Below are 25,667 nucleotides of genomic sequence, written 5' to 3'. Positions count from 1 at the left end.
AAGAAGCGATGAGTGCAGTCGACCAGCGGGACAGACATGGATTATCCTCCACCACTTAAGAGACCCGTTCGCCGCTTACCTGCTGCTGGACTGAAAGTTCTCAAAAACAGGAGGAGCAGTATATGACCTCTCTCAGAGTGACTGTACAATCGAGGACTCTCCCGTAAAACAGGGAGTGGACGCAGAGGAGCGTAATTGTGTTATGCTTTAATGCTGAAGTATTAAGTAGGAGAAGAGCATGATGAACTAACACATGGCAGACATAGAGGGCAGTATAATTGGGACGCTTAAAATTGATTTATAATTAAAAGTTGTCAAGGTGCATTTCAAATGACTAAATTCACAATTCTGCACGTATTTTCAAAAGCGATGCCAAAGTTTTTTTTATAAAACATGTCTCTACAGCTTGGTTTTGTAACAACTCATTCCTAACTGGTGAGCAGCCTTGAAGCATTGGCTAAACGGTTATTTCATTTTTTTTTCTTTTTCTGGCTTAACTGAGACAAAATAATAATAATACATGAAATATTGTTAATAATCCATTATGCATATAATATGCATTGTCCATTACTGGATGTTATTACAACCATGTTAAAATATACCAAAAATGAACAGCTATAATGCAAGTCACATGTTCATCTAGCTGTCTACAGTTGAAGTTAAAAGTTTACATACACCTTGCAGAATCTGCAAAATGTTCATTATTTTACCAAAATAAGAGGGATCATACCAAATGCATGTTATTTCAGTTAACATAATAAAATACTTCACATAAAAGACATTTACATAGTCATTTACATTGTTTACTTGTTAAATTTCACTTATTTTGTTTTCTGGGAAACATGCAGGTATCTTCTGTAGCTTCTGAAGGGCAGTACTAAATGAAAAAAATATATATTTACGCAAAATAAGAAAAATGTACACATCTTCATTCTGTTCAAAAGTTTTCACCCCGGCTCTTAACACGTCGTTTTCCCTTCTGGAGCATCAGTGAGCATTTGAACCTTTTGTAATAGTTGCATATGACTCCCTCAGTTGTCCTCAGTGTGAAAAGATGGATCTCAAAATCATACAATCATTGTTGGAAAGGGTTTAAATTCACAAAAATGCTGAAAAACCAAAGCTACATGGGCTACATGTAAACATCCTTTGAGTGAAACAGCTTCAGGTCAGTACTATGATCCCTCTTATTCTGGTAAAAACTAACATTTTGCAGATGCTGCAAGGTGTGCGTAAACTTTTGACTTCAACTGGATGTGTTTTATATTACGTAATTTAAAAGTACATTAAATACAGTAAACTGCAATAAAACCTTAAAAAATTGTTCAAAACATAAGACTGACAACAACTACAGGCATATAATCATTCACAAATAAGTTTTATTTTTATATTAGAACTGTATTCAACACATTCCATATGGTAATAAAATGACTTATATCCTCTTCTCTAAACTAGTCCCAAAAAAAAACAAACAAAAACAAAAATAAAATGCTATTTAAGACTGAAAACAGTACCATTTGTACTGTACATATATTTTATACACATAAGTGTGGCGACGCATTCACTTTGTCGGAGCTGAATGCCAGTGTGTAATACAGTTTCAATGTTACTGAAAAGTACTAAGGAAAGAGAAAAAAAAAAAAGAAACAAAGCTATTTAGAGCAAGTGGGCTTTAGCCACACTTCACAATGCCCATCTGTAACACCCGTGTATTTATAAGACCTACTAATACAGCAATATCTGCTGAGGTTCATTTGATCTGCATAGCACTGTACATGGTGGCCTGAGACGTTACTTTGCACTTTATATACCACTGAAGACCAGACTATGAGTGTACCTGTTGTGGTCTCTGACGTGTTTAAATTCATTGGGCTTATTGTAAAAGCACTGTAAAGATAGGTGCAACCCTGGCTGTATTCAAACTTGAAATCAAAAGTATGAAATTTAAAAGAAATCATTTAAGCATAAGTTAGAAACAATAATTCTTCCCAAATATACTCTTCTGAAGATGATTTTAAGTTGAAAAATGAAGCAAGATTGAAGAAAAACCATTCAAGCATTTATGAATACTAAATGACTGATCTTTTCCACAGGCACAGCAGTAGGACAAGGGGCATCTGATACAGGAACTCTAATTAAGCTTACGTTTCTTTCTGCTAATGTGTGGCCATTGCTTGGCGTGACTTGATTACTTGCTACCTGTACGTCTGCACTTGAGCGCTGCTGATTGCATTTATAATCATCTTTGCAATAAACCAACCTCTATGATCAACAGTAGCCCTCTTTGGTTTTCATTCTTATTTTTAGATGCAAATGGCAGTTGATTCTCAATTAAATGTTTGCCATTGAATCAAGCTATCCATTTTAACACAGTGTAATGCTAACTGCCAAAAAAAGTAGCGATTTAGCAAGAAAAAAAAATAATAAACCGACCATGAAAAGAAAACAAAAACATCATAAAACTAATGGAGTAGCTGTTACACAAACAAAACCTAGCTGATCTTTACCAATTTGGACGTTCCTGAATAATGTGGTCGTTAAAAATACAGCCACTCCACTTAAGTGACTCTAATCTCCATATTCGTTCAAAAGACTGTGTTCCAACACCAGAGGCTCTCATAGAACAATGCCCCAGAATGCACCGCAGTGGAAGGGAAGAGCAAGCGGAGAACGGCAAAAGAGCGCACAGCGGTGTGTCGGAGGCTTACAAGCATACAGGCCTGTGAGAGCAGAAAGGAGAGAAGTAGAGCGGAGGATGAGATGGCATGGGTGGCTACGCTGTGAGCCAGCGTTCATTCAGCGCTATGAGTGGGTGTGCTGGGCTGGTGAAGGCCCATGGTTTTACACAACCATCCAGCGAAATCCACCTCCTCGACCTCAGCCCGCTTGATGAACGTGTGGCCCTGCAAAAGAATATCACATCAATTACACCATGAGCAGGTTTTGGTGCCAAGGAGCCGATGTTAATTGTATTTTCAGTACAACCTGCCTTAATTTTACCCCTACAAGTAATGCATGATGTTCTACAATGTCAATACCATACCGAGTGCAATTGGGGAAACATTTCAAGTTGTAACTAGAGCTAATTGCTGTACTAACATGGCCAAAAACTGACACACTGGTGGTTCTGTCACTCCTAACAGCTCTCACTATTTAAAGGAATAGTTCACTCAAAAATTAAAATTCTGTCATTAAGTACTCACCCTCATGTCATTCTAAACACGCAAGACCTTTGTTCATCTTCAGAACACTAATTAAGATATTTTGGATGAATTCCGAGAGCTTTCTGATGCAACTGATACGTTCAAGACCCCGAAAAGTAAAGGAGAAAAATTTACAGATAATTTACTCACCCCTTTGTCATGCAAGATGTTCATGTCCTTCGGTCTTCAGTTGTGAAGAAATTATGGTTTTTGAAGAAAACTTTTTAGGATTTCTCTCCATATAGTGGACTTCTACGGTGCTTGTGAGTGTGAACTGCCAAAATGCAGTTTAAAGCGGCTTCAAGTGGCTCTAAACAATTTCAGCCAAGGACGAAGGGTCTTATCTAGTGAAACAATTGGTTATTTTCTAAAAAACAAATGACAATTAATGCATTTTTTAACCTCAAATGCTCATCTTGTCTAGCTCTGCATGAACTCTGTGTATTCTGGTTCATGACAGTTAGGGTGTGTCAGAAAACTCCCATCTCATTTTCTTCTCCAACTTCAAAATCGTCCTAACATTGCCGTTTTTCTTTTTTTTTTAAGGGCATTTGATCTTCTTTGCATGTTCACTTTGTAAACACTGGGTCGGTACTTCTGCAGCAATGTAGAACGATTTTGAAAATGTAAGAAAATGAAAGTGTGAGAAAATGGGAGTTTTTCGACCTACCTAACTGTCTTGAACCGGAATACACAGTTTACGCAGAGCTAGACAAGACAAGCATTTGAGCTTAAAATGTATATAAATTGCAGTTGTTTTTTTTAGAAAATAACACATCATTTCACTAGATAAGACCCTTCTTCCTCAGCTGGGATCATTTAGGGCCCTTTGAAGCTGTATTTAAACTGCATTTTGGAAGTTCAAACTCATAAGCACCAAAGAAGTCCACTATATGGAGAGAAATCCTCTTAGATCTTGGATGATAAGGGGGTGAGTAAATTATCTTTTGTTCTGGAAGTGAACTTCTCCTTTAGGGACATCGTTAAAATAGTCCATGTGACATCAGTAGTTCAACCGTAATTTTATAAAGCTACGAGAATACTTTTTGTGTGCAAAGAAAACAAAAACTGTCAGAGTACCACGCCACCACATGCATGTGTCGACAGACACAGAAGAGAAGAAATTGTTGAATGAAGTCGTTATTTTTGTTTTCTTTGTGCACATAAAGTATTCTCGTAGCTTCATAAAATTACAGTTGGACCACTGATGTCACATGGACTATTTAACAATTTTCAACAACTTTTCTGGTCCCTGAACGTCGTAGTTCCATTGTCTATGCAGGGTCAGAAAACTCTTGGATTTCATCAAAAACATCTTTAATTTGTGTTCCGAGGATAAATTTTGGGTGAACTAACCCTTTAGTAACCCATGTTATTCCATTAGATATTGTCAGTAAAACTACAATTTTAATCTAATGTAATTTAGAGTCGGTTACCATACAGGTAAATGTACATACCATTAGCATCTTAAGGTCAGCTCTGTCAGCAGGGTTCTTAATGAGGCTGTGAAAAACACAGAAAAAAAACATTAAGACAAAATAAAATTCTCAATCAATAAAACATTAGCCCAGAAATCTAGAGGGAGATGTTGAGGTTTTTGTATTACGGCCTTAATGTGACAGGACAGTAACCATTTTTACAATTAGTGTTTTGATTAAGTTTTTTTTTTTTTTTTTTTTTTTTGCATAGTCAAACTGTCTTGCGCAGTCTTAATCTGCCAGTCCCAGTAAACAAATGTTTGAAGGACTAAACAGATATTGCAAGTCACTGCTTACTTTCGGAGCAAGTGTACAACAGCGAGGCCAACTGTAGTCAGATAAGTGTGTGCACATGTCGGACAAACCTAATCTACAATTATATTATCAAGATCAGTTAGCTGACTTTGCAAAAACCGAACTGGTAGATTTCAGTCTAAACCGTTTGCGTGATATTTTCATGTCGTTCCAAACCTGTAAGACCTTCATTCATCTTCAAACTCAAATTAAGATATTTCTGATGAAATCCTAGAGCTTTCTGACCCTGCAAGGACAGCGTTCATGGCCCAGAAAGGTAGTAAGGACATCAATAAAATAATCCATGTGAGATCAGTGGTTCAACCACTTTGATGGTTCACCAATTTTATGAAGCTACGAGATACTTTTTGTGCGCAAAGAAAACCAAAATAAAGACTTTATTCAATATCACCACACATGCGTGGGCATTTCTCTGCTTTACTCTCGTGGATGCGCAGTGAAGACTGACACGAAAGAGAGGACATTGTTGAATAAAGTCATTGTTTTTGATTTCTTTGCGCACAAAAGTATTCTCGTAGCTTCAGAAAATTAAGGTTGAACCACTGATGTCACATGGACTATTTTAACAATGTCCTTACTACCTTTCTGGGCCTTGAACGTGTCGGTTGCAGTCTATGCAGGGTCAGAAAGCTCTTGGATTTCATTAAAAATATCTTGTGTTCCAAAGATGAATGAAGGTCTTGGTTTTGGAACGACATGAGGGTGAGTAATTAATGACAGAATTTTCAGTTTTGAGTGAACTAACCCTTTAAAAAGACCAGCAATTGCTTTATCCTGATGAAAGTATTTAAAGTACATTTAAAAGCAATCAATGAAGATCAACAAGAAATACATGGAGGAAGTAGATTTGACGTTGGGAACAATGCAGTCGAGATTCAAACCTGCATTCTCCAAACTATACTACAACAGAGGTGTCCTATCGTGCTCCTGGAGGTCCACTATCCTGCAGGGTTTAGCACCAATCCTATGTAAACACACCTGAACCAGCTAATCAAGGACTTCAGAATTACTAGAAACATCCAGGCAAGTGTTTAGAGCAGGTTGGCCCTCCAGGAGCAAGAATAGACATCCCTCTACCATGACCCTTTTATCAAGGCCCAACTTTGCCGTAGTTCAGATGTAGGGATGCTCATTTTAACCGGTTAACCGTTAATCGACAGGAAGAACTTTGACCGATTAATATCAGTTTAAACTGTAATTTAATTACAATTTTTTTTAGTAATATATCAAAATATTTTAAAACATTTGCTGGACGCTTAAAATAAACTAAAAGATAAATCGTGTAGGCTATAACGTTAAGTCGCATTTTATTATCACATTCAGAAATAGACCTGATGCCGACACAAAATGTTTACAAACGCTATAAACATAGGCTAGGCTATTTTAGTTCCCCTCACTCCACAAAAAAATCCTTTCATTTTAACAGTATTCAGAAAAGAATTAAAAATATAAGAAGCTAGGCTATACAAACAAATTCATTTAAGCTAAAGCAAAACTGAAACTAACGTTGGGTTTCATACGACACAAATCCAAATGTTTCCGTATTCAAAATATATTTGAAGGCCAAAATATTATTTATTATGTAAACCTGATTTTGTACTTTACTCGCATTCCAATATCCGCATAAAACAAATTGTTTGGTATAATATCACAGCAGTACGTTGATAATGACTAAGCAGTGTGTTTTAACTGTGACTGTATTTTACTATGATAATGGAAAGGCTGCATTGTCAAGTTAGAAATGCTTAACTGTGTGATCGGCGCAATCACTTGATTTTTTTCCCTTCTAACAGTGGAAACAACTCCTAGTCATACAGATAGTCAAAACCGTTAACGGTTTGCTTTTGTTAGTGTACATTCAGAATAAAAACAAATCTTTGTGTATTTGTAAAATAAAGAAAAATAGGACGCCGCTTTCAACGGTCTTCCTTTCGCGCAGCACAAAAACGAACCAAAACTCTGCAAACTAGCAACTTGTTGCACATTTTTTTCTTTCGTTTTGTTAATTAAGTAAAAAATATATCGTATAGGCCTGTTCATTCATTATATATATATATATATATATATAGCCTAACTTTAGTATGTTTTTCTCCATTCGCAAAAGCACTGCAGGTACGTGATGTGATGATGGTAAAATTTGTATTTTTAATGGGTATTTTTAATGCTTATCATTTCTAAAATAATTAAATGAATAATAAAATAATTTTAAATAACATTGTTGTAGCGCCGTTGCACTGTGGGCGTCCCGAGTTCGAATCCAGGCTTGTGGACCTTTCTCAATCCCACCCCCTTCTCTCTCTACCTACATTGTCCTATCTAAAAATGCCAAAAATAAATCTTTAAAAAAAAATAATAATCTTGTCCGTTAACAGTTAATAATTGGTTAATAATCGTCGGCTGTCGGTTAGTAAAGATAACTGAAACGAACATCCCTACTCAGATGCCGTTTTGTCCAACACTGAAGACTTTGCAGGTTCGAGAACACACAGGAGCTCACCATTTTGTCACAAACTCCTCAAAGTCTGTGGTGAAGACGCCATGGGGCAGCTTGGGTGGTGGCTGCAGATGCAGAGACAGGTGGAGAGCAGAAAAAGGGGTGATTTTGAAGTGAAACTGCTACATAAAAATACTATAAAAGGCAAAAATAAGCACAAAGGAAGTAAGTTGCACGCTAAGCATATTCTCTGACCTCATTGACAATGTAGTCCAGTAGCTCAAATATAGCCATGGCTGGCCTGCTGTCCATTCCGTGTCCTGGGGGAAAACAATTCGCAAGGCTCAACGAAAACACGCATATTACGCAGACTGTGGAGAAGATCGAATGCGCATAAAACCAATGCCAATGTTTGGGGAAATTAAAGTAGGTCTTACCGCTAACCGGTCGTCCTGGAGGCCTGGGTCTTGGGGACATGCTGTGGCCTTCTGCCCCACCTGTGTCCAGCACTGGCCGGCCAAATATGGCCTCCAGTTCCTTGGCATCGGGAGGGGGGATGGGGTAGCGTCCAATAGCCAGCTCAACCAGCGATAGGCCCATGCTCCACACATCCGACTGAACTGAATAGTGCGTGCCCTGGAGTCTCTCCGGCTGTCAAGGCAGAGAGCAGAGAGCAAGTCAAAGCTCTACTAGGGTGGGGCGCCGCACCCTGCAGGTGGCCAGGAGGAGTGGGCTAAAACCTGGCAGCGACTTCCTCCTCTCCACATGGAAGAATCCTGGGCACCGGCACAGGGCTTGGAACGAGAACGACTGGGGGTTGGGGAGGGAAGTGGGCGGGTGACTCACCGACATGTACGACCGTGTTCCAACGAAGGAGTTGGCCATGGAGTCGATGAGCTGGCCACTCACGCCAAAGTCGCACAGTTTGATCTCACCGCGCGAGTTCACCAGGATGTTGGAGGGCTTAACGTCTGTAGGGACCAGAGAGAGAGAGAGACCATGTAAGTCGGAGGGCCAGGGTCCAAATCCCAGCGGCACCACCTGGCTTTTTATCCCCCTTCGAACGCCCTTTCTCCAGCACGCCCAGCAAAAACATTTCGCAAGATGCTCTGCATACTGCAAAGCTAGCTTCGACAACACCGTCGCAGCAGAAGGGACAGGCATGCAAGCCGCTTTCCACCTCCCTCCTCTTAAACACAGGGCAAGAGGAGCAAATAACAGTGCGGACATGCAACGATTCCACACATGACGGGCCCTCCTTCAGCCCGAACACCCACTGGGAGTGGACAGAGGGGTGAGAGTGGGAGAGGAAAAAGCAGGGAGGGGGTTGCAGGGTGCGGCTGCCATGTAATCACATCCGAGAGGCTGTAATTACCGGCTGGGCTCCTCGACAGCTCCTCGCAAGCAGCCGAGCGCTCCCTGCCACAACAGCACAACTATAGGCCTGACCCTCCCTGTCTAACCCTGCAAACCCAGTGTGGCTCCTTCAGACCCTCATGCAACCCTACAGAGAAACTGATACTTTGCATCTTCAGACATAGTATTATTGCTCAAATGTTGGTTGCACCACACTATTTCTATGATCTACTTAGAAAAAGTGCCCATGTAGTGCTTCTATTCAAACGTTCCAAGTGTAGCATGGGAATAATATCAACTTTTGCAATATCTTTGCTTTGTTTAATCTCAGGTTTGTAGTCGTGTGAAGGTCTCTGGATAGAGCTCCAGCAAATACCTTTGAAAAAGTGAGGCCTAATCTCTCTATAATAATCATTTTTAAGCTTCTTATGCAATTTCAATAGCTGCATTAGGGGGCTACTTCCTGCTGCCATCCAGCGCGTGTACGCACACGTACGTTTTCTAAGATATTAGTGAGGAATGTGGCTCTGTGTGTACCTCTGTGCATTATTTGGTGCTTCTCCCGAAGATACGCGAGACCTCTGAGTACCTGTGGAGAGAGAGTTGCAGATATCATCGATAGGGTTTATCTCTCAACTGTCAATGCGGTATCTAGCTTCCTGAATTTACAGAACGTGTTACATAGTCTAGTCTTTACAAAACAACTTCTGCTTTGTGATTACTGAAAGCTGAGATGCATTCGCTCACACGTGTAATAAACAGTATGGACGCACATAAACAGATCTCTGCACCCTTGTTTGGATTTCATGCTAAAGTGTTTGTCTTCTGTCGTGATCAAATGCGAAGCAGAAGTTTAACCCTATTCATTTGGAAGAATACGGCTAAATGTGTGTTGAAAAACGTGCATGTTTTGGTGACTCTGACTTGAAAGGGAGTTTGCACATCTGTGGGTGTGGTCGCAGCTTTATTATATTGTGGTCTGTGCGTACTAGTGCCAGACATGTTACGATGGAGGTTGTGTACCATTTTTTGGATTCTGCTTTTAGACAAGAAGAGCAGGTTGCCTTCTGTACCTTTCATTTAATGGATTTCTATAGCTGTTTCACAATAACCTAATCTTTGTAAATGTGCATTACCCATGCATATGTGCAATTTCTTTAAATAAAGTCTTTCAATTTTTATAAACACAATTACCGTAATTAACTGCACAGCAAAAACAAGAAGTTGGAAGAGTTAAACTATATTCTAGGGATACAATACTACAGGCCAGATTTACAGCTTTATTAACCATCTTTTGGTGTTAAAATAGCACTGTCAGGATTTACTAAAGATGCACAACGAACAATTTTTGGGCCTGACGTATTGAATATGCATTTGTAGGAGTTTGCTTTCAGACACAAAATTTATGGGAGGAGAGTATTAAAGTGTATCATGCAACAAGATTTACTAACGTTGGCGTTTGTCAAATTACTGGTATTTGCGCCATTATTTATCACCCAAAACAAAGCATGTCTTAAAGCATACAGTAACTTGCATTGCTCTTGGTAGATTGTGCTGGTCATTATGAAAATGACCTGGCTGCATCTGTGTTTTTAATGTGCGCATTGTCAGTAAATCACACGCAGAATTTTCCCCTCATTTTTATGGAATTGCGCTCTAATGCTAATTTGCCCTGTTTAGTAAGTCTGGCCCTAACTGTCTAAGTAAGACAGAAATAAAGCACTAAGAACTAAAAGACATCACATTACTAAAAGACATTTTTTTTTAGATTTGCTAAATATTTCATGTAACAGTGCTTTTTTTAAATAAACTTACTCTTAAAGAGTGTTAGATGACAGCAAAGGTAAATGTCAAAATAGCTAAATAAATACACACAATTAATATCGGCAATATAGAGTCAAGCCAAAAATTATTCAGACACCAGACATAATTTTAGATTTTTTTTTTTACTAGTGGGTGCAGGACACTAGTTCATTTATGTAAGTGAGAATAGCAAAATAAAGTAAACTGTCACATATTATACCCCAAAATATTTCTTCATACAGGCGACTACCAGTAAAATTAATAAAAATTTGGGAGCACAAATTATTCAGAAATTTTGACATAACCATTATTTGTTACATAAATTTCTATCAAAGTTATCTGACACTACGAAGACTAATTTGTTCTGACACAGTTTAATGTTTGAATTCTTGTCATATTTTATTACCATTTTCTAAACTAGTGGTTCCCAACCACGTTCCTGGAGGCCCCACAACACAGCACTTTTTGCATCTCTCCTTTGTCTGACACACCCATTTCAGGTATTAGAGTCTCTACTAATAAGCTAACGATCTGAATCAGGTGTGTTTGATTAAGGTGACATGGAAAACATGCAGTGTTGGGGGCCCTCCAGGAGCGCAGTTGGGAACCACTGTTCTAAACTGTAGCAAATAAAGAAGGGGTCACCAAACTAGTTCCTGGAGGGCCGGTGTCCTGCAGAGTTTACCTCCAACTTTCCTCAACACACCTGCCTGGAAGTTTCAAGTATACCTAGTAAGACCTTGATTAGCTGGTTCAGGTTTGTTTGATTAGGGTTGGGAGCTAAACACTGCAGGGACACCAGCCCTCCAGGACCGGATCTGGTGACCCCTGGAATAAAGTGTGTTCGTGTGAAAAATGTTAAACGTGTCTGAATAAATTTTGGTTTGATTGTATCTAACACAGAACAAATTATAGAAAAATATTTATTTTTGTGTCACAAAAAATTTATTCTACCTTAGAAATCTAACAATTAATGTAAACTTACTTTCAAACTGACTAGTAAAGCGCTTTATAGTAAAATTTGTGAAAGCACTAAGCACCCTTACGTTGTTCCAAACCTGTGAGACTTTCGTTCATCTTTGGATCACAAATTAAGGTATTTCTGATGAAATCCAAGAGCTTTCTGACCCTAAATAGACAGCAACACAACTACCACATTCAAAAAGCCCAGAAAAAACGTCAATAAAATAGTTCATGTGACATCTGTAGTTCAATTGTTGAACAAAGAAATTGCTGAATAAAGTCATGATTTCTGTTTTCTTTGTGCACAAAAAATATTCTCATAGCTTCGGAAAATTAAGGTTGAACCTCTGATGTCACATGGACATTTTTAACAACTTCGTTACTACCTTTGCTCTCAGATTTCATCAAAAATATTTTAAATTTGTGATCCGAAGATGAACGAAAGTCTTACAGCTTTGGAACAACATGAGGGTGAGTAATTAATGACAGAACTGTCATTTTTGGCTGAACTATCCCTTTAAGGATCATGCATAATTAACAAGAATATTGCTCACAGCAGATTTGCACCAGTAATTGTTAAAAGCAATAAATCTGGAGAACATATGTAATGATAAAATGCACAAAAAAAGCATTCAAGTTTTAACATGTTACAACCCTCAACAAGAAGTAGCGCCCTTATGTTTATTACACTTACAGAAGATCGGTTAGGCTTTAACCTTGTATATAATATAGTAATACAATGGTAGGATAATACTTACAGCTATGCTAACTTTGCCCAAAATTTCTTCAGGGATTCTTCTGGCTTCCTTCAGCACTTGATCCAAAGAACCTCCATCCTGCAGACAAATACGTGTCAGTGTGCCGTAACACTTTTGCAATGAGCCTTCAACAACAACATTGGTCCCACCATATGCTCCATACAGATGCTGATTTCTCCATCGCTGTAAAAGGCGCCGTAAAACCCTACGATGTAAGGCGAGTTACACTCATGTAGGACCTGCAGCTCTCGTATAATCTGGTTCCTGATGGCTGGTTTGATCTCCAAATGAATAAGCTGTGGAAAATACAGAAAGTTCGTGACCGAAAGCCATCGTGACCAATTTAGCAGCAGATGCACAAGTCTGTCGATCACTTACCTTCCTGGCCATGACGAGTCTTGAGGGTTTATGACGGACTTTGTGGACGACCCCACCGTTACCTGCGCCGAGTTCACATATGGGGTCAAAATCTTCATCTTTGAGCTCGCCCACTTGGGCTTTCTGGGTGAGGAAAGCCTCGAGACGCTTCCTCTGCTGTTCATCCAAGTCTAGTTCTCCTAACTTCCTCTGCAAGGCCTCGAGGTTGGCCCTGAAGACAGGACCAGGTGAGACCAGGTAAACCAAGTAAGTGTTAAATACACCCAACTAAATACTTACTCTGCCGCCGCATCAATGTTGGTTGACTGTCCTTCTCCTGTAGGTGTTATAATCAAGGGGACCGGTCTTCTTTTTGGTGCCATAGTGCCTGCTATCTATTTCAAAGAGTACAACCAGGTTGTCTCTGCTGACATCCAATCCTTCAAATTGCTACACAAACCCTTGCAGTTGTGTCTACAGAAGTTTCAGAGATTCGTAAGCCCCTAACTTCAACACCCTGTCATGCCTCCAAAAGCCGTACCAAATAATATTGAGGTGTCAAGTGGAAAGAGCGACTGCCATAGGCGCAAAAGTGCACGAAATGCAGTTTATTTGAGCGCGTTCATCGCTGGAATGTGTCTTCGACACGGCCTCTGACTCGAGAGCGCTCCCACAGACAAAAGGCGGCAAAAGACAAGTCAGGCCTGTCGTCCGCCCCCACAAGACCGACCGCGAAATGCTGTCCGAAATTGTTTGGCCCGGAGGACCCGCGAAAACAGAAGTTGAAATTTCCCCCAAAGAAAAAGGAGGGGGAAAAAGTCCGGCCAGGAAGCCGCTATCCAACCAAGAGGAAGCGTTCACAAACTCTCGCGAGAACTGTCGTCAGAGCACTCGAGTTATCGCGGGGTTTGACAGAAGGGATTATTAATTTGAGTAAGAACAACATCTAGTGGTGAACTGAAGAACTGTGGAGTTCACAAAGACCGTCACAAGGTAAAATTGTCGCCAAAATACGTAAGAATACAAATTTCTAAAACGTTTTAGCAGCTAATTGCACATTTGTTGTAATATAACACGTAGTAATATTGTTCTGAAGTCTGAGCGTCGTGTAAACCCAGGTAAGTTGTGCAGTTGACGAACAACTTGAGAGTAAACTACATACATTAATATGAAAAAAATATAGTTTATAATAATGATTTACCACTACTTTCCCTGGTGAAAAAACAGCATATGCTGGTAGGTATGTTTTGATGCTGGTTTATGCTAGTCCTTGACCAGCAACATAACCAGCAAAAACCAGCAAAGGACCAGCTTAAACCAGCATCAAAACCTATCTAACCAGCATCCCAGCCTCAAAACATACCTACCAGCATATGTTGTTTTTTTCACCAGGGTTACTTAACCAAAGTAGCAAAACACGCAAATACCTCAGTAAACATAAAAGTGGTAGCTGTCAAATTCACCAAATAATGGCCCGGTTTCACAGACAGGGCTTAGACTAAGCCAGGATTAGGCCATAGTTTAATTAGGACATATAAGTAATTTTTATAAACGTGCTTAGAAATAAACATTACTGGTGTGCATCTTGAGACAAAACACTGAGGCGCTGATATATTTTAAGATCAGTCAGTGCAAGTTTCTTTCAGCTGAAACACCTCAGATTTATGTTTTAGTCTAGGACTAGGCTTAAGCCTTGTCTGTGAAACCTGGGGTAAAACTTTTTTGTTATAGGCTCGTAGTAAGTTTTATTATAGTACAATTAACTGTAGTAATTATGGTATTCTGAGGGGAAAACAAACAAAAGCTATATTGTTGTAGACTTCTTAGAAATACTTAACTACCAGTCAAACGTTTTTGAACAGTAAGATTTTTAAAGTTTTTTTTTTAAGACGTCTCTTCTACTCGCCATGCCTCAATTTATTTGAAACAAAGTACAGCTAAAATATTGAAAGATTTTTACTATTTAAAATACCTGTTTTCTGTTTGAATATATTTTAAAATTTAATTTATTCCTGCGATCAAAGCTACATTTTCAGTATCATTACTCCAGTGGTGTCACATGATTATTCAGAAATTATTTTAATATGCTGATTTACTGTTCAATAAATTATAAAAATGAATACTTTTATTTACCAAGCATACTTCAAATTGATCATAATAATAATAATGTTACAAAATATTTCTATTTCAGGTAAACGCTGTTCTGAAATTTATATTTATTAAGGAAACAAACAAACAAAGAAATTACTCTTTAATTATTATTGTTTTCAACATAATTAATAATAATAATAAAAAAACACGAACAGTAACAAACATTACAGTTTAGTAACAACATTTTTGAGCAGCAAATCAGAATATTAAAATGATTTCTGAGGGTTAATGTGACTGGAGTAGTGATGCTAAAAATTCAGCTTTGAAATCAGGAATAAATGACATTTTAAAATACATTCAAATAGAAAGCAGTTAGTTTAAATAGTAAAAATATTTTACAATTTTCACTGTTTTTGCTGTACTTTGAATCAGATAAACGCAGACTTGGCAAGCAGAAGAGACTAACTTAAATCCAAGATTTAAAAATCACTGGAAAGACGGTTATTTTAAATCAGTTTAATTAATTGCACACATAATTGACAAGTGTTAGAGCTTTTACAGTTCGAGTTCAGTTCAGACAGGGACAACCGTTTCGCTCCTATCGTCAAATCCCACGTTGAGGACATCGTAGAAGGTCACCGATTTACATTTTCCTAAGGAAGCGTTGAGAGTAGCCAATAACAATGTATTTGTGCCCTGGAGCAACTGGAGGCAATTCAAAACTTGATAAAATATTATTATTTTTTATTGGCTTTTAATATGAACATATAAAAGACACAAACAAAACATTTACATCAAGAACTGCAAGCCACTGCCCATGCTGTCTTAAGCACTGTAATAAGAGGGGATGCCTCCATTCCCAAAAAAAAACACTTCAACCTCACCTGGCTACACAGAGGCCGTCTTCACCTCTGAGCTGGAAATATATTGTCAATCAATCAATCAATCACCAACTTTTCACTGTAAGCAAATGTACATTTTATCCACATCTAATAGATCATTCTAGGTATCTAAAGATGGAAGTCTATTTAAGAAGTTCCTTACCTTAAATGTGAAAAAGTGGTCAAATTTAGGGGAACATACTACATTACGGGCTTATTATGTGAAGCTCTTTAAAAATATAAAGGGGGGGGAAAAATTGGGCTATCATGAAGATGGAAGACCATGCCGACTCAAAGACAAACAAGTAATTTAACCCTTCATGGCAATATTCTTATGTTGAGAAATTCCCAAACACAGATAGGATACAGTACTGAGTATTCAAGTCAGAATTCAGGATTAGTTGAAAAAGAAAAATAAACTTTAAAACTACAACTAGTGAGCTTAATACAGTGATTTTTCTCTGAAACCTTGGAGGACAACAAAATATGCTATACAGCAATATCCATATGCCTTTAAAGTACATCTTAATTTCCAGATCAGAAACCCAGACTGCCTTACGTGACCTGATGGTGAAGGTAATATTGTACACAATGCTGGAAAACCTGGTTCGAGTGTCAAGTTCGACTGAGAAGAAAATGTAAAGACAAGTAGAACACGTCATCCCTGAGTCCTCCTCAACAGATCAGCCGTCTGGATGTGCCATTTGTGTTTGGTCGTTTAGCGGGAGTTTAATTCTTCCGAGGTCTAGGTCAAGTCTGCATAGTCCTGACTAAGCCCCGTTACGTTCGGACTGTTGCAAATGGCTGAATGTGCGCGTAACAACAGCAGGCCGTGAGAGGACGCAGCGTTATCTACCATCACAAAGCAACATGCTGGAAACTCATGAAATTGCTGCGAAATGCCTCATAAAATGCACAAACTTAATTCAAATAAAAGAGGCAGAAACTGTTAAATCAATAAATACTCAACAAATTGAGGAACATATTTAAAGATACACGCCTGTCGCTGAAGTCAGCACCACCTCAACTGGCTGAAATGAACACACACAAGAAAAAAACCTCCATACAGTGGGCTCAAACAAATCAGCCATTCGTCCAAACTGAAAAAAAAAAAAAATAATTTTAGGTATTTTGCCAATAACATCAGCTCCCCTACTAGACAAACCTAATAATTTACTACAGTTGTGTCTAAAAGAAAACTAAAACCACTCTTTGTCCTCTCTTCAACCTGATATATATCGTTCTACCTTTGTGTAGTCATAACTTCAGCAGCCATATACAAACCGAAACGACTAAAAGAAAGCAATAAATGACACGGAGACCTGCAATTTCCTATTAAATGATCAGAAATAATACATCATCATTGTTAGCTATCATACAATATTTACTTGCTGACAAGCATACCAAAAAGTTGATGTCGAAACGTCATTCTTTCTGAACTAAATGTCGTTTTGCGCACTACATTCAGTCACTACACACTAGTTGACGACAGACTTGACCGGAAACTCGTTGCTCGAGTCAGAATCACTTTTAATAGGATGCCTACATGGGCAAGCACAAAATAATGAGCAATGCATGATGCCTCTCCAGTGTTGCTGCATATGAAAAAACAAAAGGGATTGAAAACAAAACTTTAAAAAAAAAAAAAAAAAAAAAAAAAAAAAAAATTCATTAACCCTCTGGTCAAGTTCAACTGTTAGACTGAGGTAGCTTGTCAACTTGTGGACAAAGTCAAAAAAAACCCAAAAAGTGTGTATATGAGAGAGAAATATGGAAATCTTTCAGTATTGTCTCCAAATCACATTAAAACAAACAGCTAACAAACATCTTATGTGGAGGACTAACAGAAAACGCCTGGTTGTATGTTCTCGACCCGAAGGAATGAACGTTTTGGAGATACTGTAGCTTGTCTCACAATGTTTTGAAGGCCTGAACAGCTTCGTATCAAACTAAAACTGGCAAGATCTTAAACGCCCCTGTCAGAACACAAAGTGGAGAGGAAGTCGAGGACGATAAGAGTAGAACTGAAGGTGGTGTTACTCTTCCATGGTCTTTAAAGGGAGAATACAGTATTAAGATGCAATGAATGATTGGGAATGGCTTTGCGGGGCATCTACAAGTTGGTCAACGTGATGCCCGACTGCTCCAGAGGTCAGCAGCGCATGAGTGTGCATGTCTGTGTGCGTGCATGAGTGTGTAAATGCGTTCGGGAGAGGACACGGGGACACGTTTCTTGAATTTCCAAGGCTCAGATCCCATCTACACCCCCCCCAACAAGTCTTAGTGTCCTGCCGGTCTCAGTAAGCGGTGACCAGGTCTTTGTCATAATCATATCTGCCCCGTTTAGGGGCGGGGCTGTCCTGGCTGTCATCCGTGTCCTCGCTGTCCTCGGCTCCGCCCCCTCCTTCTTCATCCGACGAGTCGTCCAAAGTCAGATCCACTACGGCTCCGCCTCCCGGCCCGGCGCTGGTGCCGCCGGTTCCTGCCGACGCACCACTCGATCCAGACTTCCCGGTCTGGTTTGTGCCGCTGTGCGCTGGGGAGTGGCCGTTTGCCTCAGGAACACCTTGGATGAGAGTCATAACAAGACCTGTTATGTCTCATTAAATACTTAGTTTTGCTCAAAAACATGCAAGCTAAAGTTAAAGAAAACCTTACATATATCAACCACCGGATAGTCAGGCGTGCGGCTGTTTTCCCGCTCTCTTTCTTTCTCTTTTTCGTCCCTGATTGGCCTCCATGAGCCGTCAGTCAAATACTCGATCTCCTCCACATCTTCCGGCGTCTCTTTAAGGATCTCGGAGAGTAACCTGAAATGAGCGTCTGGTGAGTTCACCGCCAGAGCTTGCTAGAAGCAAGGAATCTGAGTAAGTGTGCTTACCCATCAATAGTTAGAAGCTCGAAGGGAGCGGGTTTGTCGCATACTGGGCAGGTCCATGTGGGTTTCTTTTCATTCATTTGCAGGAAAAAGACAGCGTCGAAACACTGCAGGTGGGCGCAGGTGAGCACTCGACATGGCACTCCAAGTCTCATCTTTACCAGCTGCGTTGGAAAGACACTTTTGTTAGATCTACAAACATTGCTATGGTGGTTCCACAGCAGAGAGTCCAAAAAAAGGACACTTACAGGACAGATGAGGGACACTCGCAGTCCTGTAGTGGCGATCTCACTTTCAGGATCAAAGCGCAGCTTGTCCTGAACTGTGTACAAATGAAACAAAATGTTTTGGTAAAATTCTGATGCCAAGTATATGGGCCATTCTAATTTTCTGATTCAAAATCAGTTGGAAATGTTTTGAAATAAATGTGTCTTCTTCCACAAATTGTATTTCGTAATTGCGCTGTTAATTCTTATATTGTATTTTCAGAAAGTTCTAGAATATTTGTCCTCTTCCCAAATTTGTCACTAGCGAAATTAAGTAATAATTATTTAATAAGAATGGTTATATTGACCTATTAAGATTTTGCTTACATCTTCCTTGTAAATATATTTTTTTCGATCTTAATAAAAAGTTACCAGAGGTAAATAAATAATTACAATTTTAACATTATTTCAAATGTGATTTATGAGATTTGTTGTATTATGAATCTAATTTTCCTTTGTAAAAGACAAAATGTTGATAATACTGATTTTAAAGTTAAGGATTCATTAGTTTGAATATACATTGAACCAAAAAAATCTTAGCTGCTAATTCAGTATACTTCATTTTTGACAAAACATCCCATGTTTTGGTTGTGACAGCACATTTTCGGTAGTGACAGTAATGTTCTGGTATTGACCACATCACATTACAGAATTTTAACTTGCATAATAAAACACTACTGTAACATACTAAAATATTAGATATTTACATAACTGTAACTGTAAAATTTAGTTTATTTCCCCCAAATAAAGGATTGTGTTCCCTTTTGTCTCTACCAAAATGATGATGTTCCGGTTGTGACTAACGGCAGTTATAGTTTCATGGGATAACATCCAAAAAAAGAGATGTCACTACTGAAACACCCAAAAATAACCAAAAAAACAAAGATGTCACTACTAAAACACCACCAAATGATTCGGTCATGACAATTTTACGGGATAACCACCTAGCCCCCAACCCCCCCAAAAAAGATGTACTTACCGAAATGCCACCAAATGTTTCGTTCATTACCGTTTCAGTAGTGACCATTTTATAGGATAACACCCAAAAAAAAACAAAAAGATGTCACTACCGAAATGGCACCAAATATTTTGGTTGTGACGTTTCGATAGGGACAATTTTACGGGATAACAAAAAATATATATATATAAAAAAAAAAAAAACAAAGATGTCACTACCAAAACACGACCAGATTTTTTGGTCGTGACTGTTACGGTAGTGACAATTTTACAGGATAGCACCCAAAAAACAAAAGAAACAAAGATGTCACTATGGAAACGCTATCAAATGTTTCAACATTTTCAAATTTTTCAAAAGTTAGGGTTTGGGACAGCCATCTCCCAACTGAAAGCACCCACTAAATGATGATTTTATATTTTACATATATATATATATAAAGCTTACTGATATTTTAAATATTATTGTGGGTTTCAATAGATAATAGAAGAATCTTGGTAAACAGCTAAGATTTTAATACTTAAATGCATTTTTTTGTTGTGGGACAGCAGTTTCAATCAATTCCGTGGACTGGCCCATATATGTATATTTATATACACACGCTACTGTTCAAATATTTGGAGTTGGTAAGATTTTGTGTTTGTTTGCAATGTGTTTGCTCAAGGTGAGAAACTTACTGCGTTCACGACAACGATCGGGACTCTCAACTGAGCAATGCTTCAGCTGGTTGAAGAGCTCTCCAGATGTGAACACCCTCACCAGGTACACTGCCACTGAGTACCGCTGCATCCAAACACCACAGCGGTTAGCAACATCACACTCAACTTCATCTAATGCAGAGGTCTTCAACCCTGCTCCTGGAGACCCACTCTCCTGGAAAGTTTATTTCCAACCGCCTTCAGCACACCTGCCTGCAATTTTCAAGCAGTCTTGAGGAGCTTGATTGGCCGCTTCAGGTGTGTTTGATTAGGGTTGTAGCTAAAATCTTCAGGATAGTGGGTCCCCAGGAACAGGGTTGAAGACCTCAGATCTAACGTATTCATTCACAAATACGAATAGCTCTTTGTATGAAGTTTTTGTACCTTTCCAAAGTTGCCCCATGTGATGGTGACTCTGTTAGTGACTGTGGAGAGGTGTAACCATGGCGTGATGTTGACGGGTCGACAGGGCCGACGTGGCTCAACACCCGGTTTATTGGAGGGATAGTAACCCTAAACAAAGTAAGTAAAGTAAATAACAGAATCAATGATTTACAGCAACAAGATATACAACGTTCTAAGAAAAGCATTTAACACACAACAGATGCATTCAGAAAAATTATTCAAATTTTTTAAATAAGGCTGGCGTATTGCTTATGTGATGCTGAAAAATGTTTAAACAGTCATTTATATTAAGCAGCTTAGATTTACGATCTTCCTGTGTGGTGAAACCACCACACTTCCTCCTTTCAACCTAATCAGATTCACAACACTTACCGGTACATGACAGTAGGACTGATTCACTTTCACAGCAATATTGGGAGGATACTGGTCCTCCTGAACACCGATAGAGTCTGTGTAGCAGATTCTAAGAGAAGAACAGGATATGTTAGCATGCAATAAACGCATCTCCGACACCAAAACTTGATGTACAGATATGATTTAGCTGAATGACATACCTGAGAACCACTTGAACCGATTTCATCCCTGGGCGAAGTTCACTGTTCATGTGTAGGCAAAAAAAAAAAAATGTTATGAGAAAACACAATTAAAGATGCTTAATATTCTTTTGTATTTTCAGTAAGTAAAAAAACAACATACATTTCAGCATTTTCCGATTATCGAAAAATCAATCAATAATTGCCACTGAACAATAATGGCATATTTTAATTTATTGATTAACATTATATAGTTTAAATATTATATTATGTCACATTATATAAAAATAAGAGTTTCATTTCCACAATTTTGTCTGTGTCATTTGCAGGTTTTAGCTTTTTTTGGTTGGTGCAGTTACATTTTTAGAGAAAAATCAAGTTGCGTCTAACGCATTTAATCACAGTTTAAAAAAAAAAAAAAAAAAAAAAAAACACTCTTATTGGAACCTATTCTAGCATAAAGATTATTTTATAAACTATATATACACACTACCAATCAAACGTTTTTGAACTGTAAGATTTTTAATGTTTTTAAAGAAGTCACTAAGCTCACCAAGCCTGCTTTTTATTTGAAACAAAGTACAGCAAAAACTGTAAAATATTTAAATATTTTTACTATGTAAAATAACTGTTTTCTATTTGAATATATTTTAAAAAGTAATTTATTCCTGTGATTTCAAAGCTGAATTTTTAGCATCATTACTCCAGTCACATGATCCTTCAGAAATCATTCTAATATTTTGATTTGCTGCTCAAAAAAACTATTATTATTATTATTATTATTATTGTTGAAAACAGCCAAGTTGAAATTTTCAGGTTTCTTTGACGAATGTTCAGAAGAACAGCATTTACCTGAAATAGACATTTTGTAACATTATTCTTATTCTTGAACAAATACATACATATTAACTTAAAACCCTGATTCCTAAAGATCAACACTGTTATTATTAGCCATCGATCGACTGCTAAATAAAGCCACCAGTTAGCAAGACTTGTACATTTCTTACCTCGAGTTCCGGATCTGTTCCACTTGACTTGGTGTTAATTCAAAAACGCATTGACTTTCTTGCAGCTTCTCACTGTTTTGAGCGACTTCAAAGAGTGACAAAAACAGAATTAGCTCACTGCATTACTTCCTTGTTGGCTAGAAACACCTATTATAATTTGGTTATTATTAAATCATAATAATGGCACTCACTTAGTTCTGTGGGTGGCAGCAGCGTTTCTAGGTTGTGGTAGAACGGCAGGGGCACCAGTTTGACTTCAGCCGCAGGAGGCGGCGCCGTTTTGGGGATGCCGTTGAGGTAGTCTGTGCCCTGGGTCGTGCCTCTGGGCGAGGAGTTAAGAGCAGGGTAGTTTACGGGCACGGACTCAGGGCGTCGGGCCGCCAGCCAGGCCGAGGCTTTGGGGAAGCGTGTCTCGTAGAGCTGTCGAACGTTCTTCAGCAGCTCCGGACTGTATTCGGTCTGGACGAGCCGAAGAGCTCTTCCCACTAAATCCTGCTTCAACCCGCTTTTACTGCGGCCCATCGAGGCAAGCAGCGTCTGCAGATCAGACACCCGGAAACTCTTCACCATGTTCTGGGAAGACAAAAAAGGGAATGAGAAACAGGGAAATGCATTAGGCACCTGTTCACACCAGCGGTTTAATACGGTCCAGTTTTTAAATACAGTGGTTAACAGGTACACAAAGCAGCTCTGCACAACTTTGTTTCTAAACCGCTTGTCACAGAAAAGTCAGTAAGTCAAAAAACACCAAATAAAAGAGAACCAGGTCTAGATTTTTCATTTGCTATTCACTAGGTGCGTTTCGGTTACAAATATATATAATACATTAAAAGTAATACATGCAAGGTGACCTGTAAATGCGAAAAATCCTAAATATTCCTTTTTCGAATTGCCTGAAATACCACCTCATGTGAGCATAAAAGCTTTTTAGCCATATGGGAGTTTTTGCGAAATTGACGCATTTCCATTGAGCGCAGCTACTGCTGCTCAGCAGAACACTGTCCAGGAGATGAGTGCCAAAAAATTTGTTATATGTAAAAGCAGCAGCTTTGTGCATGTGACCAAAATCTTGAATCTTATTGGTTGGTCAGTTGTCTTCACAACATGATGTAAAAGAGATAATAACACCTCTCTGTATTTAAAAAAAAAAAAAAAAAAAAAAAAATCAGTAGCAATGATGTATGTGAATATTTGTCCCAGTCTAAATGGACGTGTTAAAACACAGTACACTACCAGTCAAAAGTATGATTTTTAATTTTGCTCACCAATCCTGCATTTATTTGGTCCAAAGTACAGCAAAAGCAGTAAAATTTTGAAATAGCTTTAATATTTAAAATAACAGCTTTCTATTTGAATACATTTTAAAATGTAATTTATTCCTGTGATCAGAGCTAAATTTTCAGCATCATTACTCCAATCTTCAGTGTCACATGATCCTTCAGAAATCATAAAAATGAGATTTGCTGTTCAAGAAACATTTTTTTTATTTATTTATTTATTTATTTATTTCCAGTATTCTTTGATGAATAGAAAGCTCCAAAGATCAACATTTATCTGAAATAAAAAAAAACTTTTGTAACATTATACACTATACCATTCAAAAGCTTGGAGTCAGTTTAATTGTTTTTTTGTTTTTGTTTTTGTTGTTGTTGTTGTTTTAGGGGGTGGGAAAAATATAGAAATTAATACTTTTATTTAGCAAGGATGTTTTAAATTCATCAAAAGTGATGATAAAGACATTTATAATGTTACAAAAGATTTCTATTTCAGATAAATGCCGTTCTTCTGAACTTTCTAATCAAAGAAACCTGAAAAAATTCGACTCAGCTTTTTTCAACATGATAATTTTTTTAAGCAGAAAATCAATATTAGAATGATTTCTGAAGCATTAGTAATGATACTAAAAATTCAGTTTTGAAATCACAGGAATAAATTACATTTTAAATATACTCAAATAGAAAACAGTTATTGTAAATGCAAAAATATTTCAAAATTTTACTGTTTTTGCTGTCCTCCAGAGCAAATAAATGCAGGCTTGGTGAGTAGAAGAGACTTCTTTTTTTTATTTTTTATTTTTAAAAACATTAAAAATCTTACAGTCCAAAAACTTTTGACTGGTAGTGTATGTATACATAACGTCACAAGGCATCTACTAAAATTTCATAACTTTACAATACTTTCTTTAAAGTGGTTTCTGTTGTTTTGACTTTCCAAATTCAATCCTTAAGCTTCTAAACGACCTCAATCTCTAGTTTACCATGACTGAGCCCATGCAGGCCAATGACACTCTCCATATAAACACTACACAGAAATCATTTCTGCAAAACTGGTAAAACAATATGGAGTTCCAAGCATACTTGTAATCATGCCTTAGTACTGAACATACGCACAAACCTGCCGGTATTAACGATATTACGCAAACGAAAATGATTTATCTTTGCAAGCAACCCACATGTATCAATTGTGCATGTGAATAAACACCTAACCTGCAGCTCTCTAAAGTGTGGAACTGAGTTGATTTCCAAAGCTACATGTCGAAAATACACGTGTGATTTGAAAATGAAGAGACTGTTTTGTTGTTTTGCATTGTGCAGACTAATCATTCATTTCTACAGGCAGCGCGCCCCCGCGAGCGCGCGCGCAGACACACTAGCTTTGGTCTCAAAGCCTGGTGAGTTATCTAACCAAACTGCGTTTTGAACATCAAATGCACATTCAGAACGTTTCAAAATCGAATCTAACGTTAGAACGCGCCAAATACGCTACATACATAAACAGCTGACTGGATTTTGAGACCTAACCATTCACATACACACATATACAAATTGCCAACGCACTTTACAGACTCCCACTTATCCCGAATGAGCACAAAATACAACAGTGTGGAATTGAACTCGAGTTGTTTTAAAAGGCGCCGCGTCTGTCTGGCCAGTTCCCTTTTACTTTCACTATTTTTAAAAATCTCATCTACTCACCATCGCTTCTACCAGTTCGGCCGCCATCTTCGCACAGCAGCCCCGCGAGAGCCTGAAGCGAAAGGCCGCAACTGGCCAATGAGAAGCCGAGAAGGCGTTCGATGACCGCCGCCGGTGACCAATCAGCACGGCGGATTCACCATAAGTAGGCGGGGTCGTTTGCGAAGAGGCGTGACGACGAGCTTTAAAAGGGACAGTGCGGTCAAAAAAAGAGAACTTGAAGCAAGGTCTACCCTTTCTGATAGGCCTCTGGTGCTTGTAAACCTACCCACCGTCGCCTGAACTTCACAGTCTGATTTGCCCACTTTAAT

General features: G+C 38.4%; 2 protein-coding genes across 2 annotated transcripts; both read right to left on the bottom strand.

Moving 5' to 3' along the window:
- Positions 1–1,357: 1,357 nt before the first annotated feature.
- Positions 1,358–13,541, bottom strand: map2k2a (mitogen-activated protein kinase kinase 2a). Its single transcript, XM_051094534.1, has 11 exons — positions 12,968–13,541; positions 12,689–12,899; positions 12,460–12,606; positions 12,311–12,388; positions 9,324–9,375; positions 8,277–8,401; positions 7,868–8,081; positions 7,686–7,750; positions 7,494–7,555; positions 4,661–4,706; positions 1,358–2,903 (listed from the first exon to the last, which is right to left on the bottom strand). The coding sequence occupies exons 1-11, from the start codon at positions 13,048–13,050 to the stop codon at positions 2,793–2,795; spliced, it is 1,194 nt and encodes a 397-aa protein (XP_050950491.1). The 5' UTR covers positions 13,051–13,541; the 3' UTR covers positions 1,358–2,792.
- A 1,944-nt stretch (positions 13,542–15,485) lies between these two features.
- pias4a (protein inhibitor of activated STAT, 4a) lies at positions 15,486–25,454 on the bottom strand. The gene is made up of 11 exons (XM_051094533.1): positions 25,357–25,454; positions 22,573–22,954; positions 22,382–22,466; positions 21,396–21,437; positions 21,214–21,304; positions 20,821–20,949; positions 20,416–20,521; positions 18,766–18,839; positions 18,521–18,681; positions 18,298–18,449; positions 15,486–18,205 (listed from the first exon to the last, which is right to left on the bottom strand). The coding sequence occupies exons 1-11, from the start codon at positions 25,381–25,383 to the stop codon at positions 17,937–17,939; spliced, it is 1,518 nt and encodes a 505-aa protein (XP_050950490.1). The 5' UTR covers positions 25,384–25,454; the 3' UTR covers positions 15,486–17,936.
- Between the last annotated feature and the right edge of the window lie 213 nt (positions 25,455–25,667).

This window comes from Labeo rohita, chromosome 22 (assembly GCF_022985175.1).
Source record: "Labeo rohita strain BAU-BD-2019 chromosome 22, IGBB_LRoh.1.0, whole genome shotgun sequence".
NCBI classification, from domain to species: domain Eukaryota; kingdom Metazoa; phylum Chordata; class Actinopteri; order Cypriniformes; family Cyprinidae; genus Labeo; species Labeo rohita.
This window is presented reverse-complemented; position numbering and strand designations above follow the sequence as displayed.